A 17,221-nucleotide genomic window follows, 5' to 3' on the forward strand; every position below is an offset into this window, starting at 1 on the left:
TTATGGTCCTGGTAAAATTTTAGAAATTGCAATCAAACTCCTCAGTAACAGATAAAACCGTACACCATGGCCTGGCCTTTCTAGAAAACTCAAACAACACTTCCAAACTGTTTCTTTCAGTGATGTCTCGTCCACTGTGCCCGATTTGTCGTAAAGCGTTCAGCAGCAAAACCAACATGAAATTACACGTGGATACAGTGCACGGTGCTAACAAGTTCGTGTGTCCGGTGTGCCCCACTTCCTTCACACGCAAGTTTAGTTTGCAACGTCACATTTACACTGCTCACAGCGAGGGAAACGTTCCGGCCAAGTCGGAGTGGAACTTCAGTGAGGACGTTACGGACTTCCATTCTTAGTTTCGTAGTCATTTGAATGTAGAATAAGTCAGCAGAAATCATATTGAGCATGGTAGCATGGTGAATGGAACTGCGGCATTAGTTCCATGTATTCTTGTTTTTAGATTGTTAAACATAATTTTACATGCATAATTCTACGTTTTTATTGGTTTAAAGTTATGATCATGTTATTTACTTGTTTCCGTGAAGTGTCCCAGCAATTCAATGTTCTCCGAATTTCGAATTATTAAAAAGTTTTGTTTAGACCGTTGTTTCAATCCAGAGTCTCCAACAAATCAGTGAAACTTCTATCAGCAAGTTGAACACAATAAAGTAATAACGATGAACATGGCGTGTTAGATTAGCTGCCCTAAAAGTAACCGACCTTGAGGAATGTCCAATAATAATGAGCACGCTAATTCGTGGTAATGTAACCATGGTAACATGGCTTAAGGTAACGTTACCATGGTAACTCAACACGCACCTCCACACCAGTTTCAGATAAAAGCCGTCCAACGTGTCCAGTGTGCACCAAAACGTTCAGTTGTGTGGGTGCCCTGAAGCTGCACAGTCAAACAATTCACAGCGGGTACAAGTACGTGTGTGCCATCTGTAGGGCCTCTTTCAGCAGGAGGTTCAGTTTGCGGCGACATCATCTCTCCGCACACAACATTATGCCGTAGTAAATACATATTACATTACACTGGAGCTTACACAGTGTAATTTCCTCCAGTCTGCGCCGCGCGCCTTTATAAACGTACGCGGCGCAGACTGGAGGAAATTACACTGTGTAAGCTCCAGTGTAATGTAATATGTATGTACTACAACATTAAACCTCAGTGGTAGTAGTATTAATCAGCGGACAGAAAGGAAATTATCTTATGAACCGTATATTAAGGATGAAGTTGAGTTGAATAAAAAACAGTCTTACTATTGATTATACTTTTCTTTAATCCTTATACCCCCGGCAATTATGTCCATTATTCAAAATCTTCGTCATCTTATTATATTTCGGATGCATTTCATTTGTTTATTATTCATTCACCGGGGTCTTCCTTTTTCTTTACGGACCATATATTATCTTTCGTGGGTCGGCTATCTCGGATATATTCTGAATTATTTCTTTTATTCTTAACTGGTAAAACGTGTCTTATCGTAGAAACAAATTGGCACCGAGCTAATAGCACAAAATCGAAAGTATGTAGTTAAAAAAGCAAGGAACAATTTTAATCAATAACACGAGTAAACAACAGTTTCAGTAAAACCGCCAGTCTGGGGATATTGTCCGTTTTGCAACAAATCCACCTACAGTTCCCTGGAAATGGGGCGGCACCTCGACACAGCACACGGCTCCCGGCTCCCGGATACGGCACTTCCCGGCACCCAGCAGAGCGAAAATACCCCTTACTCTCATCTTATTGGCAACAGATTCACAGATAGTCGTGACCATGGTGCGGGGGCAGCTAGGTTCGAGTGTCCCAGGTGTAAGAAGTGTTTCAGCCGAAAGTGGACGCTTCATCGACACATGTTGACGACCGAGGGGAAATGCTACAAAATCTTTACAGCCTATGAAAATATCTAAAGGTCTTGACTTTAAGTTGATCAGCGAAATGTAATGAGTAGTTTTGGAGTCATTGCTGGGCTGAAATTTATAATCGCTTTTTTGGTAACGTGAAAAACTGATTTTAGCTGGTTATGTCGATTCTTAATTTTTGGCTCGTACTTACTCCAGTCGATGTCTTGAAAAATCATTTATTAACGGTGTAACAAATAAGGCTCACTTTTTCTAGGTCGACAAAACAATCTTTACCGTCAAATCCCACCCTTCTAGAACAAATCTCACCCCTCTAGAACAAGCCTCATTCTTCTAGAACAAATCTCACCCTCCTAGAACAAATTTCACCCTCCTAGAACAAATCCCACCCTTCTAGAACAAATCCCAACCTTCTAGAACAAATCCCAACCTTCTAGAACAAGTCCCACCCTTCTAGAACAAATCCCACCCTTCTAGAACAAATCTCACCCCTCTAGTTCAACAAGTCTCATTCTTCTAGAACAAATCCCACCCTTCTAGAACAAATGCCACCCTTCTAGAACAAATCCCACTCTTCTAGAACAAGTCCCACCCTTCTAGAACAAATCCCACCCTTCTAGAACAAATCTCACCCTCCTAGAACAAGTCCCACCCTTCTAGAACAAGTCCCACCCTTCTAGAACAAGTCCCACCCTTCTAGAACAAACCCCACCCTTCTAGAACAAATCCTACCCTTCTAGAACAAGTCCCACCCTTCTAGAACAAATCCCACCCTTCTAGAACAAATCCCACCCTTCTAGAACAAATCCCACCCTTCTAGAACAAGTCCCACCCTTCTAGAACAAGTCCCACCCTTCTAGAACAAATCCCACCCTCCTAGAACAAATCCCACCCTTCTAGAACAAATCCCACCCTTCTAGAACAAGTCCCACCCTTCTAGAACAAGTCCCACCCTTCTAGAACAAGTCCCACCCTTCTAGAACAAATCCCACCCTCTAGAACAAATCCCACCCTTCTAGAACAAATCCAACCCTTCTAGAACAAATCCCACCCTTCTAGAACAAATCCCACCCTTCTAGAACAAATCCCACCCTTCTAGAACAAGTCCCACCCTTCTAGAACAAATCCCACCCTTCTAGAACAAGTCCCACCCTTCTAGAACAAATCCCACCCTTCTAGAACAAGTCCCACCCTTCTAGAACAAGTCCCACCCTTCTAGAACAAGTCCCACCCTTCTAGAACAAGTCCCACCCTTCTAGAACAAGTCCCACCCTTCTAGAACAAATCCCACCCTTCTAGAACAAGTCCCACCCTTCTAGAACAAGTCCCACCCTTCTAGAACAAGTCCCACCCTTCTAGAACAAATCCCACCCTTCTAGAACAAATCCCACCCTTCTAGAACAAGTCCCACCCTTCTAGAACAAGTCCCACCCTTCTAGAACAAGTCCCACCCTTCTAGAACAAATCCCACCCTTCTAGAACAAGTCCCACCCTTCTAGAACAAATCCCACCCTTCTAGAACAAGTCCCACCCTTCTAGAACAAGTCCCACCCTTCTAGAACAAATCCCACCCTTCTAGAACAAGTCCCACCCTTCTAGAACAAGTCCCACCCTTCTAGAACAAATCCCACCCTTCTAGAACAAATCCCACCCTTCTAGAACAAGTCCCACCCTTCTAGAACAAGTCCCACCCTTCTAGAACAAGTCCCACCCTTCTAGAACAAATCCCACCTTCTAGAACAAGTCCCACCCTTCTAGAACAAATCCCACCCTTCTAGAACAAGTCCCACCCTTCTAGAACAAATCCCACCCTTCTAGAACAAATCCCACCCTTCTAGAACAAATCCCACCCTTCTAGAACAAGTCCCACCCTTCTAGAACAAGTCCCACCCTTCTAGAACCCACTTCTCCGCAGATTGTGAAATTTGTGGTAAACACTTTCGAGGAACCAGTGCAATGTCGAACTTAAAGCGACACATCGCAACTGTTCACCTCAACATGCGACCATTCGAGTGTACGATCTGTAAGATGAAGTTTAAACGGAAGGAGCACTGGAAGGATCATTTCTTTAAAAAGCATGGCGAAAGTACCGAGGGGACTGCTTATTTGAGCTCAGTTTATAATTGAGGGCAGCTATGATACTGTGATGAAATTTTGAATTGTTTGACCCACTGCACTGAGCCTGATTTTTGATTTTTGATTTTCCAATTTTAAAGACAGTTTTTTGTTGTATTATCAGTATGATGAATGATCATAAGCTATGGTTGTTTTTGTTTGAAAAATAAAGTTTCGAAATTCTACAAAACCCATGTTCATCTTTGTCCGGTATAATTCAATGATTAACAGCTAGTCTCCAATCTCCTGACTCAAATTCAACACTCGTGACTAGAATCGCTTTATTCTCTTTCAGCTGGGGCTCTACCATCAATCTACCACCGCCCACTCTTCAGTCGGCAGCTCGAGGAGCTGACGTCATCAGAACACACGATGACGTCATCAGAACACACGATGACGTCATCAGAACACACGATGACGTCATCAGAACACACGATGACGTCATCAGAACACACGATGACGTCATCAGAACACTCGATATTCTGCCAGTTCTGCAACCTGGAGTTCCAATTCCAACAGTCTCTGAAGCGTCACATCCTGGACGTTCATCTCAAGTCTCGGCCGTACTCATGTGACCTATGTAACAAGACGTACAAGAGAAACGAACACCTCAAAGAACATGTCGCCACTAAACATTTGAACATCTCGCGGATAGAACATCGTCTCAATAAGAAAGTGAAAAAGTTGCATTAACTTCTTGAAAATGAGTAGAGTATTTAATGTGGACAATCGCAATTGTTTTAATGGGATAGAACTTTTTGGACGTAATTTGTGTTAGAGGGTCAGAAGCCTATTAGTCGGAAACTTGTTAAAAAATAATGGTAAAATGCAATTTCAAGAGAATTTTCGACTAGACAATCTAATTTATGTAATAATTTGTTTAAAAGGCGAATTTATAATTATTTTCAGATATCGACAGTTGTAACTACTGTACCGGAGTACCTATAAAGGTTGAACAAGTTGAAGTTGAAACTTCAGCTCATGTCTTGAAACGGTCGGAGACCGCGGCCGCGGCACCACCACCTGAAAAGGACCTTGCTACGTCCAAGCGACAACGGCTCCCTACCGCCTCACAAACACCGCAAACGAAACAAGCCCTGTGAGACAAACGAAGTGTCTCACTTTTCATGCAGCTTCTGTGATGTAAACTTCCGGTCTCACGAACTGCTCCGGAGACACCTCATGGACGATAAAGCCCACGCTTCCAAAACCTCAGCTTCTTACGACCAGCTCTCTGTCTTTAGTTGCCAAGTGTGCCACATTAGTTTTCTGTCCGAAGCTTGTCTCCGGGAACACAACGAGGCTATTCACAGGGTTAAAATTAAGCGAGTTTTTCATTGCAGCGTTTGTCCCAGCTGGGGTGACCAAAAGGTCACGTTTCAAACCCTTCAAGGATTGAGGAAACACACGATGAGTCAGCATTACAACAGTGCTACCCACGCTCACATGTGCAAGTGTGGGATCTGCTGCCTCAAGTTTGACTCTGTCCCCTCCCTGGAAGTGCATCTGAAGAGCACGAGACACCATGACTACTACGAGGGTGTGGGTCCCTACTCCTGCAACATCTGCCCCGCGAAGAAGTGCGCTTCCTTCTCCTCCGCCTACCTGCTCAAACTGCACTTTAAACAAGCGCACAGTCTACAGTGGCACGCTGTACCGCCCCCGCAGATACCGCCCACTGCCCATACTGTAACCATGGTAACTAGTATCCCTGCTCCAGCCTGTTCAGTTAAGAAGGCACTTAAGATTACCTGTATATTTTGTAAAGCTGAGTTTGGGTCCAGGGAACTGTTGAAAGAGCACGAGCGAACCCATCTGCTCGGTCTACCCAAGGACTCTTGAATTGCTGAATCGATGCTGTATAGGATATCATGTTACACGATGTAATTAGTTGTAGTTTCAGTTGCCATTTAATTACAAGCAAACTGTAATTTCCTGTGAACCCCTTGATTTTGTCACCAGAAATAAAGGCCGCTGAAACCTACTCTAACATCAAGACTAACCACCTCTCCAACCTTATTAGTACACTGACTGAATTTCAGACAGACTGATCTGCGACACCTGCTCCAAAACTTACTCCTCCTCCTTCTCCCTAGCTCGACACACACGTACCGTGCACCAAGGTCAGCGTCCCCACGCCTGTCCGCTCTGCAAGCTGAGATTCAGTGCTCTGAACAACCTGTCCCGCCATTTGGAGGCCGTACATTGGGGGACTAGGCACTTTGCGTGCTCCCTCTGTGAAATGACGTTCAAGAGAAGATACAGACTAGTAGAACACATTGATAGGGCCCATACTCTCAGTCATAATTAACGGATAATTATACTCGCAGTCATAATTAAAACGGATATTTTGAGGTTTTAATGTTTGTTTTTATGTGTTCGTTAAACGGTGTTGTTTATATTGAATTCTTTGTCAGTCATTTAATTCAAATCCTCGTTATTTACTGTACTCACTTTCGCAAGAGATTAGCTACTGAGAGGTGTCTATAATACAAACGAGCATAAATTTCTATAAATCTGTTGAAGTTAGACGTAGTTTATTTTTAATTTATTACATTCGAATTTAAACAGAAAGTTGCATTAAACGTATGCCTACTGTCATAACCCTGTCAAATTACGAATCAAATATAGTTTTGAAAATGCCGCCGATTATTTCAGAAGCCGCACCAGGAGTCCCGATGTGTATGATCTGTTTAAAAACGTTCTCCTGTATTAGAAGCGTGAAGGAGCACATATCCTCCGTTCACATGAAACGGCGGCCCTACACGTGCAAGTTCTGTCGCAAAACGTTCGGTACCCAAGCCTCCGTCAGCCGGCATAAGAACCACCACTGCTCCAAGAATTTGGATATCAAACGAACTCCGCGATAATCAGATTGTCATATGCTCCTTTGGGAGTAGATTATTTTTATGATTTAAATTTAGACGGCACTGATTAAAATCTTAATATCATTTTGTGACTCTTATTACAGAACCTTTCTCTTTTGTAATAATACCCCCGATTGTAGTTCTATATCCCCGTCACCATGACTTAGCGAATATTTCTTAACCTCTGAACTGTGAACTTCATCTCAATAAAATATTTAGATCTCAGATATAACGGCCCACTGTTGAATTTAAGTCACGATTTATGATAGTCAGGGACCCGTTACATTTGTCCGGACAAATAACACATAATAAGAAAGGGAACCATTAAATTTGTGTTTCAGAGCTAGTTAAGCGAGCGTGTTGCAAGTTGTGTTTCCGTATGTGATAGTAGTGAATAAATTGATGATATAAACGTTCTAAAGTGCTAAAAATATGGTAGAACTACATAATCTCTGGTCGAAAAATATCGTGTCAATTAATGTCAGTATTCCAAAATTTTGCAAAACTGACATTGACATTAATTGACATTAATTGACGTTGCATCACCCCCTTCAGAGCTAGTTAAGCGAGCGTGTTGTAAGTTGTGTGGGAGATGGTTTGCGGGGCAGAACACAGTTAACAGGCACGTGCGCACAGTTCACAGTGGCGCGAGACCCTACACGTGCAAGAACTGCGGCAAAGCTTTCAAACGCAACGATACACTGCACGGACATTTGCCCAAATGTTTAGGTCTAAGTGTCAAGTACAATTTAGACATGTGAACTGTCAGTGTGAGGAGGATTATTTTTATTTGTAATGAGCTTTTTTATCAGTAATATGGACATACTTCTCTAAATTTGAAACGTTAATATTTCTATCTTAAATTTATATAATATGTCTTGTTTTAATTTGTTTAGCAACACGTGACTATTTAAAAAAACTGTAAATTATTTTCCCGGCTCATGGAATTCTTGAAACTCAAATTGCTCGAAATCTTCAATAACCACAAGCACTCACTACCAACAAACAATCAGTCAATGTGACCCTTAGTTTCAGTTGCATCCTACACTCCAAACAAACAATAAGTCAATGTGACCCTTAGTTTCAGTTGCATCCTACACTCCAAACAAACAATTAGTCAATGTGACCCTTAGTTTCAGTTGCATCCTACACTCCAAACAAACAATTAGTCAATGTGACCCTTAGTTTCAGTTGCATCCTACACTCCAAACAAACAATTAGTCAATGTGACCCTTAGTTTCAGTTGCATCCTACACTCCAAACAAACAATTAGTCAATGTGACCCTTAGCTTCAGTTGCATCCTACACTCCAAACAAACAATTAGTCAATGTGACCCTTAGTTTCAGTTGCATCCTACACTCCAAACAAACAATTAGTCAATGTGACCCTTAGCTTCAGTTGCATCCTACACTCCCAACAAACAATTAGTCAATGTGACCCTTAGTTTCAGTTGCATCCTACACTCCAAACAAACAATTAGTCAATGTGACCCTTAGTTTCAGTTGCATCCTACACTCCCAACAAACAATTAGTCAATGTGACCCTTAGTTTCAGTTGCATCCTACACTCCAAACAAACAATTAGTCAATGTGACCCTTAGTTTCAGTTGCATCCTACACTCCAAACAAACAATAAGTCAATGTGACCCTTAGTTTCAGTTGCATCCTACACTCCAAACAAACAATTAGTCAATGTGACCCTTAGTTTCAGTTGCATCCTACACTCCAAACAAACAATAAGTCAATGTGACCCTTAGTTTCAGTTGCATCCTACACTCCAAACAAACAATTAGTCAATGTGACCCTTAGTTTCAGTTGCATCCTACACTCCAAACAAACAATTAGTCAATGTGACCCTTAGTTTCAGTTGCATCCTACACTCCAAACAAACAATAAGTCAATGTGACCCTTAGTTTCAGTTGCATCCTACACTCCAAACAAACAATTAGTCAATGTGACCCTTAGTTTCAGTTGCATCCTACACTCCAAACAAACAATTAGTCAATGTGACCCTTAGTTTCAGTTGCATCCTACACTCCAAACAAACAATTAGTCAATGTGACCCTTAGTTTCAGTTGCATCCTACACTCCAAACAAACAATTAGTCAATGTGACCCTTAGTTTCAGTTGCATCCTACACTCCAAACAAACAATTAGTCAATGTGACCCTTAGTTTCAGTTGCATCCTACACTCCAAACAAACAATTAGTCAATGTGACCCTTAGTTTCAGTTGCATCCTACACTCCAAACAAACAATTAGTCAATGTGACCCTTAGTTTCAGTTGCATCCTACACTCCAAACAAAGAATTAGTCAATGTGACCCTTAGTTTCAGTTGCATCCTACACTCCAAACAAACAATTAGTCAATGTGACCCTTAGTTTCAGTTGCATCCTACACTCCAAACAAACAATTAGTCAATGTGACCCTTAGTTTCAGTTGCATCCTACACTCCAAACAAACAATTAGTCAATGTGACCCTTAGTTTCAGTTGCATCCTACACCCCAAACAAACAATTAGTCAATGTGACCCTTAGTTTCAGTTGCATCCTACACTCCAAACAAACAATTAGTCAATGTGACCCTTAGTTTCAGTTGCATCCTACACTCCCAACAAACAATTAGTCAATGTGACCCTTAGCTTCAGTTGCATCCTACACTCCAAACAAACAATTAGTCAATGTGACCCTTAGTTTCAGTTGCATCCTACACTCCAAACAAAGATCGTAGACCCGTCTGCCAGTTCTGCGGACGCATATTCTCAAGTCCCAGCAACATGTACCGTCACCAGCGTACCGCGCACACTCCAGCAGGTCCGGATTATAAACCGTTCAGGTGCCAAAAGTGCGGCAGATCTTTTAACAGACATGATAACTTGATGCTGCATCTCAGAAAGCGGTTGAAATGCAGTGCATAGTCCGGGAATGGAAGAGGTTTAAAACGGACTGATAGATTAGTTCATTTTTAGAAGATACAAGTGGTCATGGTCCTAGCTTGATTTAATCTTAGTCATTGTAGCTTTAGTGCAATTGATATCTGATTTCAATTTTGTGTTCTTTCATGAACATTTCGTGTCCTCAGTCCTGTCCTTTTAGTTATTTGTCTTTTAGTTATTTGTCTTTTAGTTATTTGTCTTTTAGTTATTTGTCTTAGTATATTTGTCTTTTTCTGAATATCACTTCGAGAATACATCTTAAACAAATTGTATCACTTTCTGAATACATCTTAAACAAATTGTAAACGAAAATCAAGAACTTCGACAATTTGACGAATAAAAACTTCACCAACTTAAAAGTATTTTCTTATTTGATCACCTCTCAAAGATGCGTCTCTACAGGAGAAAGTTTACGGAGTATACCCAACAAGACCCGACCTAGGTCACAATGTCCATTTTGCGGTAAATTCCTGTCCACCTCCAGCAACCTTAACGTACACATGACGACTGTCCACCGTAAACTCCGACAACACAAATGCAAATTCTGCGGCAAGGGCTTCGGAGCTGCTTCTAACAAGATACGACACGAGAAGATTAACTGTTCTCTCCGGTTTCAGACCTGATATGACGTTATAGATCATGAAGCGAGAAAAACAATAATCAAAACTGATGCAACTTCACCATTAATAGCATGGATGTTGGTTTCTGCATTTTTGCCTACAGTACTAAAAAATGTCTCCTGTTTTATCATTTTGATTGGATTTTGTTAAATAAATGTACATCAAACCTATTGCTCGAAGATCCAGGTTTTCCAACTTTTCGTAAACTACACCCTACACCCTACACCCTACATCCTACACCCTACACCCTACACCCTACACCCTCTACAGTGCCCAATCACTCCAGGAGAACGTATACCGTGCCGCGCTAAATCCCAGTGCCCGTACTGCGGTAAATTCCTCTCCACCCCTGGAAACATGACGGTACACATTACCACGGTGCACCGCAAACTCCGGCAGTACAAATGCAGGTTTTGTGGCAAAGGCTTCGGACATGTTTCTAACAGGGCTAGACACGAGAAAGAGTATTGTTCGCTCCGGACACAGTAAACTGTTCATGTGACGTTTCGTCGTGTTAGAATTAAGCGAGGGAGCAGTAACCAATTTCAAATAAAAACTTTTAATCTTGTGGAGCTAATTTTAAGTGTTGAATTTTGTTGTGGAAGGAAAAGAAAATGCTTAGCGGATCTTGTTTTCTGTTATTTTAGCTGAGTAAGTGACCAATAATCTGGACTTATTTCCTGTATCTGCACGTGCAACACCACGTTACGTCATCCAACTAGATTTTCAGTTTGCAACGCTTATTTCAGACGGACGCGTTATCCACGCAAGCGACATCTGCCCAATATGTGGCAAGATCTTTGCAGCTCCGGCCAATGTTAAAGTCCACATCGACACAGTACACAACAAGATAAAGAGAATCCTGTGCCGGTACTGTGGCAGAGCTTTTGGTCAACATTCCAGTCGAGCTAGACACGAGAGAATGAACTGTAAAGCTGATAGAAATTCTTATTGCGGGGATTTTGGCAATTATAGCTATAAGATGAAACCGATGGAGTGAAGTTATCAACTAATTACCTTTTATATTTCCTTTTAAAGTTCGCCATCTCGAAAATTCTTACCCTCTACTCTCCAAAACGCCCTGCACAATAAGTGACCAAGCTGATAACTAGGTGGTAACTAGGTGGTAACTAGGTGGTAACTAAGTGACCAAGCTGGCCGGTCTATTTTATCAAACTTTACCACAACTGCATGCTACCTCAGCCCGACTTCCAGTCCCCCACTGCCCTCTATGTGGTAAAACATTTGCGGCTGCCAAGAACGTGAAGGTTCACATTGACACGGTCCACAAGAAACTCAGCCCACATCGGTGCCGGTACTGCAACAGGGCTTTTGGGCAGCTTTCCAGCCGGTCACGCCACGAACGGGAGACTTGCAGGATTAAGTATGCTAATAATAATAATGATGGGGGTGATGGTAATGTGAAAACTGAGTATTCTGAGAATATCACTGACTAGATATTTTAGTTTCTTTTTTTAGTTTCGAACAATTTTTTAAACCTTGCTGACTTGAGTTTCTTTTCATAAGGACATCTAGATCTTTCTAATCGCAATTTAAAAAATTTTGATGTATGGCAATTTATTTTGAATAGTTGAACTTTCACCAAATCTTGAACGCTAGCTAGCCTTAGCCTTATACTGTTATATGTAGATTTTATAGGTCAAGAGCAAACAAATAGCTGATCTGTTCTCACTAAATTTATTTATTTAACAGCTGTAAAGGATAAACTATTGCTCCTTTGTAATACACAGCTGTACAGGATAAATGAAATTATTTCCTCTTCTTCCGAAATATTGCATAAATTATTTCAGTGAACTGCCCAGTTTGCGGCAAGCTGTTTCAAGGAAAATCTGTAAGAAGTCACTTGAAGAGGCATCTTAATGAAGTACACTATAAAATCGTTAAGTGCAAATGCGTTTGTGGCAAAACTTTCTTGAGGAAAAACGAGTATAAGATACATATTAGTAGGGGAAGTTGTGTGATTTCAGATTATAGATGATCATTATTTTAAAAAATTTCATTAAATTATGTTTTAACAACTTGTTCGTTTGGCAGGCATTGGATATAAATTATCTTTATTAAAGATATTTCATAAATTTCAATTATTTGTTTTTGAGGTTAACAGTGCAGTATTGATAATGGTATCAGTGTCTTGCGGTTAAAAAAAGATATAAGTAAATCCTCACGATAAAACAGTTTGTCACAAAAATGCGCTTTATAAAATTCCACCTCGCCATACAAACCACATTTCAGCATTTGAGTGCCCCGAATGCGGTAAATCCTACAAAGGAGCTTACCAAATGAGACGACACTACAAGGTTGTCCACCTCGACATTAGACGGTACCCGTGTCTCACCTGCGATAAGCGGTTCTATCAAATATCCGATCTGAAGAAGCACCTGCCCCATTGTAGACTACGCTCCTTTAATGCTGCCCCATTGTAGACTACGCTCCTTTAATGCTGCCCCATTGTAGACTACGCTCCTTTAATGCTGCCCCATTGTAGACTACGCTCCTTTAATGCTGCCCCATTGTAGACTACGCTCCTTTAATGCTGCCCCATTGTAGACTACGCTCCTTTAATGCTGCCCCATTGTAGACTACGCTCCTTTAATGCTGCCCCATTGTAGACTACGCTCCTTTAATGCGGATCTCGAGCATCGTTCCTAGCTTGATAGACCCTGGCATTACACGTGCATTACACTTGCATTACACGTGCATTACACTTGCAGTTTGCATTACACGTGCGCTTTTTGCAGCTCCTAGAATTATAGACCCTAGTACTTGTTTGGTTACGTTTTGGGCCGATACATTCTGTAATTACAAACTTACTTTCTATGTAATAATCAGATATCAGTGTAAAACTTTTTAAATTGAATTTTTCAATGAAATATTACTGATCTGATAATTTGTGAACATGAGATTTTTCGTGTGAACAATTTGGAGTAGTTAAGCGGCATCCTGATCCCCAGTTTCAAATTCTAATCCACTCTCAATGATTACCAACTGTCCTAATTCACCAAATACCACTATATCTACCCCACTATATCTATCCTCTAAATCAAGAGTGGTGATCACGCTCCCTTTCAGTCTACCCTGTTCGCAGTGTAGCCGGACGTACACCCGTTCTCACGGTTTAGCGCGACACTTCAAGGCAGTTCACCAAAATATCAGACGCTTCACCTGTCTGACTTGCAACAGAAAGTTTTACCAAGCATCTGATTTGAAGAAACATGCGGTACCATGCAGAGCGGGCAAAGCACGGACTTCTACATTTGACCCCTTGTTTTAGGAGAGAGTGGACAATAATTGTGGGTGTTGTACCTCGAGATTTCGTAAAATTTGTGGTCTGATAACTCATAACTCCGGCCTGGCTCAAACCTACCTAGCATATTAAATTCGGAGCAATATATCTTATCAATTTCAGCATTTGAGTGCCCCGAATGCGGTAAATCCTACAAAGGAGCTTACCAAATGAAGCGACACTACAAGGTGGTCCACCTCGACATTAGACGGTACCCGTGTCTGACCTGCGATAAGCGGTTCTTCCAGGTTTCTGATTTGAAGAGACATGTCCCTACCTGCCATTCACGGGTACGGGTCTCGGGAATTGTTAATCATTTTATCTGGAACCACTTGCCAGAGTCAGAACTTGGTGCTAACGCTTCTAAGAAATGAAAAACTACGTCACTATGACGTCATTACTACGTCATGTCACTATGACGTCATTACTACGTCATGTCACCATACCTCCGGTTCATAGCTAGTTTTCTAACAGAATATAAGGGTTTGGTTGGACACGTTACTATTTAAGATAAGATAAGTGTACTCCAGTACAATTCCTGCATTCACCCGTTGTGTCTAGCTAGGTTGATATTCTGATAATCTTGTTAGAACGTTCCTAAGTACAACAAGCTACGTCATGTCACTATGACGTCATTACTACGTCATTACTACGTCACTACTAAGTACAACAAGCGCTAATAATAACAGGACGTGACTGTAATATACTTCAGGACTTTTAGATCCTAAGATACAATTAGTTCTCTACCACAATCCATGCGCATTTCAGTGTTTACATACTTGGTGTATTGTTTTTATACTGTATGTCTAGCTTGGTGTATTGTTTTTAGCAACCTTATTTTGGATCTAAGTTACTTTTCTAAGGTTGGAGAGGTTGTATTATGAGATATCATTATCATCATTTTCTCAATAATTGTTAACTCTTTTGCGATGAATATCTTATGTATCAGAAAAAGTTGTTTATTTTATTTGGACAATATTTTACAACGAGAATGTTTTATGTTTCATTTTAATTTACAAAAATATTTATCTTGAATAAAAATATTTGGTGCGTTTCCCTTGTCAGTTCCATTATTTAAAGATACGGATTAACAAAACGTGTATTTTTAAATGAAAATGAAGTGGCCTCGAAATGAATGAAAACGAACTGATCTTGAGATGAATGAAAATGAAATGGCCCCGAAACAACGTCATTAGCTTTGTTACCTCATCACTATGACAACAACGTCATTAGCTTTGTTACCTCATCACTATGATTTCAGCCTCCAAGAGCCGCCCAGAAAACACGTGCACAGAGTGTAAACAAGTGTTCAAATCTCCCAACTACGTCCGGTACCACTTTAACGAGGTGCATCTCCGTATCAAGAGGTTCAGGTGTCCTAACTGCAGCGAGATGTTCAGCAGAAAACACAACTTAAAGCGACACATGAGATCCTGCCTTCAGCTGTGATATGTTTCCTCCTTAAATGTTCGTTCTTTGTCCCGTAATGCATATTGGCCATGTTTACGGATTGTTTGTGTGTCGATGAGGACTGTTCCTAGAGATATCACAAAATTTAACTTTTTTTGTGAGAGAAACAGAAAATAAACTAGATCTCAATATTTGAGGGTTAACACTGTTCAATTGACACGGTGCAGATCCCGGAGAATAAACAGTACTAATTTCAGACGACACACCATCATCCCACGACCCTCGGCTGTGCAGAATGTGCGGCAAGTTGTTCACCACACGACACCAAGTCCGCGCCCACGTGGAATGCGTGCACCTCAAGATCCGCAAGTACAAGTGCGAGACGTGCGGATTAGCCTGCTACAAGAAACATGATCTGAAGAGACATCTGATGAGGCGGGGTCACGTGGGTAGTTTACAGGATCAGACTGTGGGACAGACTGCAGAGATAGACACAGCGGTGAAGCTACTGGACCAACTCACCTGGGACAAATGATGACTAATTGATTGGGATTCTGACCTTGCTCTTACTTACTTCTTTTATTATGGAGTAGTGAGCTGGGACACCTGATATTAGAACTGATATTTTCAATCGAATGTTAACTTGTTGATTTAATCCGTGTGATGCGGTTTAAAATTTTGTGTTGACTTATGGGTCGATCATTATTCATTAATGCTGTCCTCAAAATAGTTGATAAATACTAATAGCATATAATTTATTATAGTACCCACGAGTCACAACTCCTACGTTATATAAGTTGACTATTAAGCAAGTTATAAGTTAATTATAAATAATTAATTACTACCTCGTAGGAGGCGGAGCTACCTTTAAATGCGTGGAATGTGGGAAGAGCTTCGGGTCCAACTGGAGAGCCAAGCGCCACTTTGAAGCTGTTCATCTGAGAGTTAAGAAATACAGATGTGCATATTGCAATGTACTGTTTTACTATCACGATAAGTTTATTAATCATATGAAGATTTGTTCTCATAAGATACACTACGTGTAAGGTTTAAAGGGATTGTTCTGTGATTAAGTTTCTTTAGATGAAGTCTAAGAGTAACAAAATATGTGTGTGTGTTTTGATTAAGTGATTATTAATTATCTTAACTGCGATGTGGGGTTGAAACACTACAAGAAAAAAGTTTTTGTTATTAAGGCAAAAAAACAATATTTATCTGAAATATTTACACGCACCACAATTTCACAGTGTATGAGTTAGTTCAAGTTGTGGATGAAACTAGACAGTGTCCAATGTGTCAGCGAATCCTCGGACCTAACACCAGTCTTCAGCGACACATAGCTGCTGTCCATCTCAAAATTAAGAACCACGAGTGTTCCATCTGTCAGAGACGGTTCTTCCGAAAGACAGACTGTGATAAACATAAGATACGACACCTCAAGAAAGGCAAAGCAGTATTTCAGGCACAGAGAGAATCTAATTTACGGTTAAGTGAGAAATTGAAAGATAATCTAAATGAGAAACTTAATGAGACACTTACGGAGAAATTGAACAGAAGCGGTTGAAAAGTGCTCATAGACAAATATAATTATTGCTTCGTTGCTAAGTGTGTTATTCCTGGGTATCCCCATTGATAAAGTGTGGCTGCGGCCAGCCTACAGAATATTGTGAGCAACTGAATTTTGTGAAAGTTACCAGGTCTCATGTTACACTTCATTACTGAATACTGGTACATAAATCTTCTAACATAAGCATAGATTACATGCGAGGCAGACTAATAAGTAATAACTGTTATTTTTCTAAGCGAATCAGAAATAACCAACTGTTCATGTGATTATCGTTCCAAAGCTTAGTCTTAATACGCAGGTGTCTGAAGTTAAAGTGTTATATTTATAATAAGGTAGGTGGACTGTACAACCACCATGTTCTTGTATTTTTGTAAGAAGTTAAATTATTTATAATCTGTAGCAAGAGATGTGACATATTGACTTTCAGAACGACAATGCGTTTATTGACTGCTTATGCATGTGACTGTTCACTGCCGTGTTACGCATTTTCATAATATGATATTGATCGATTTGATCTTAATTCAAAGCCGATTG

At 40.7% G+C, this 17,221-nt stretch overlaps 2 protein-coding genes across 35 annotated transcripts in view; both read left to right on the forward strand.

The window, feature by feature from the left end:
* Window positions 1-17,221, forward strand: part of LOC134813368 (uncharacterized) — a 359,978-nt gene that overhangs the window by 264,429 nt on the left and 78,328 nt on the right. The window lies entirely within an intron of this gene.
* The window catches only part of LOC134813369 (zinc finger protein 236-like), a 145,376-nt gene that overhangs the window by 23,929 nt on the left and 104,226 nt on the right, over window positions 1-17,221 (forward strand). The window contains exons 6-7 of one of the 34 annotated variants that reach the window (XM_063821073.1): window positions 1,589-1,919; window positions 3,785-4,170. The exons of 24 other annotated variants lie outside the window; for them this stretch is intronic. In XM_063821073.1, coding sequence (XP_063677143.1) covers window positions 1,589-1,917 — 329 coding nt within the window. In that variant the 3' untranslated portion in view covers window positions 1,918-1,919; window positions 3,785-4,170. Of the gene's footprint in view, window positions 1-120; window positions 599-1,588; window positions 1,920-3,784; window positions 4,171-4,893; window positions 7,721-9,544; window positions 9,973-11,155; window positions 12,074-14,971; window positions 15,204-15,972; window positions 16,759-17,221 lie in introns of those variants that run through there. 9 more of the 34 variants (XM_063821106.1, XM_063821107.1, XM_063821082.1 and 6 more) reach the window with 9 other exon arrangements.

The sequence above is a fragment of the Bolinopsis microptera genome, chromosome 3 (genome assembly GCF_026151205.1).
Source record: "Bolinopsis microptera isolate Bmic1 chromosome 3, MBARI_Bmic_1.0, whole genome shotgun sequence".
In the NCBI taxonomy this organism is placed as follows: Eukaryota; Metazoa; Ctenophora; class Tentaculata; order Lobata; family Bolinopsidae; genus Bolinopsis; species Bolinopsis microptera.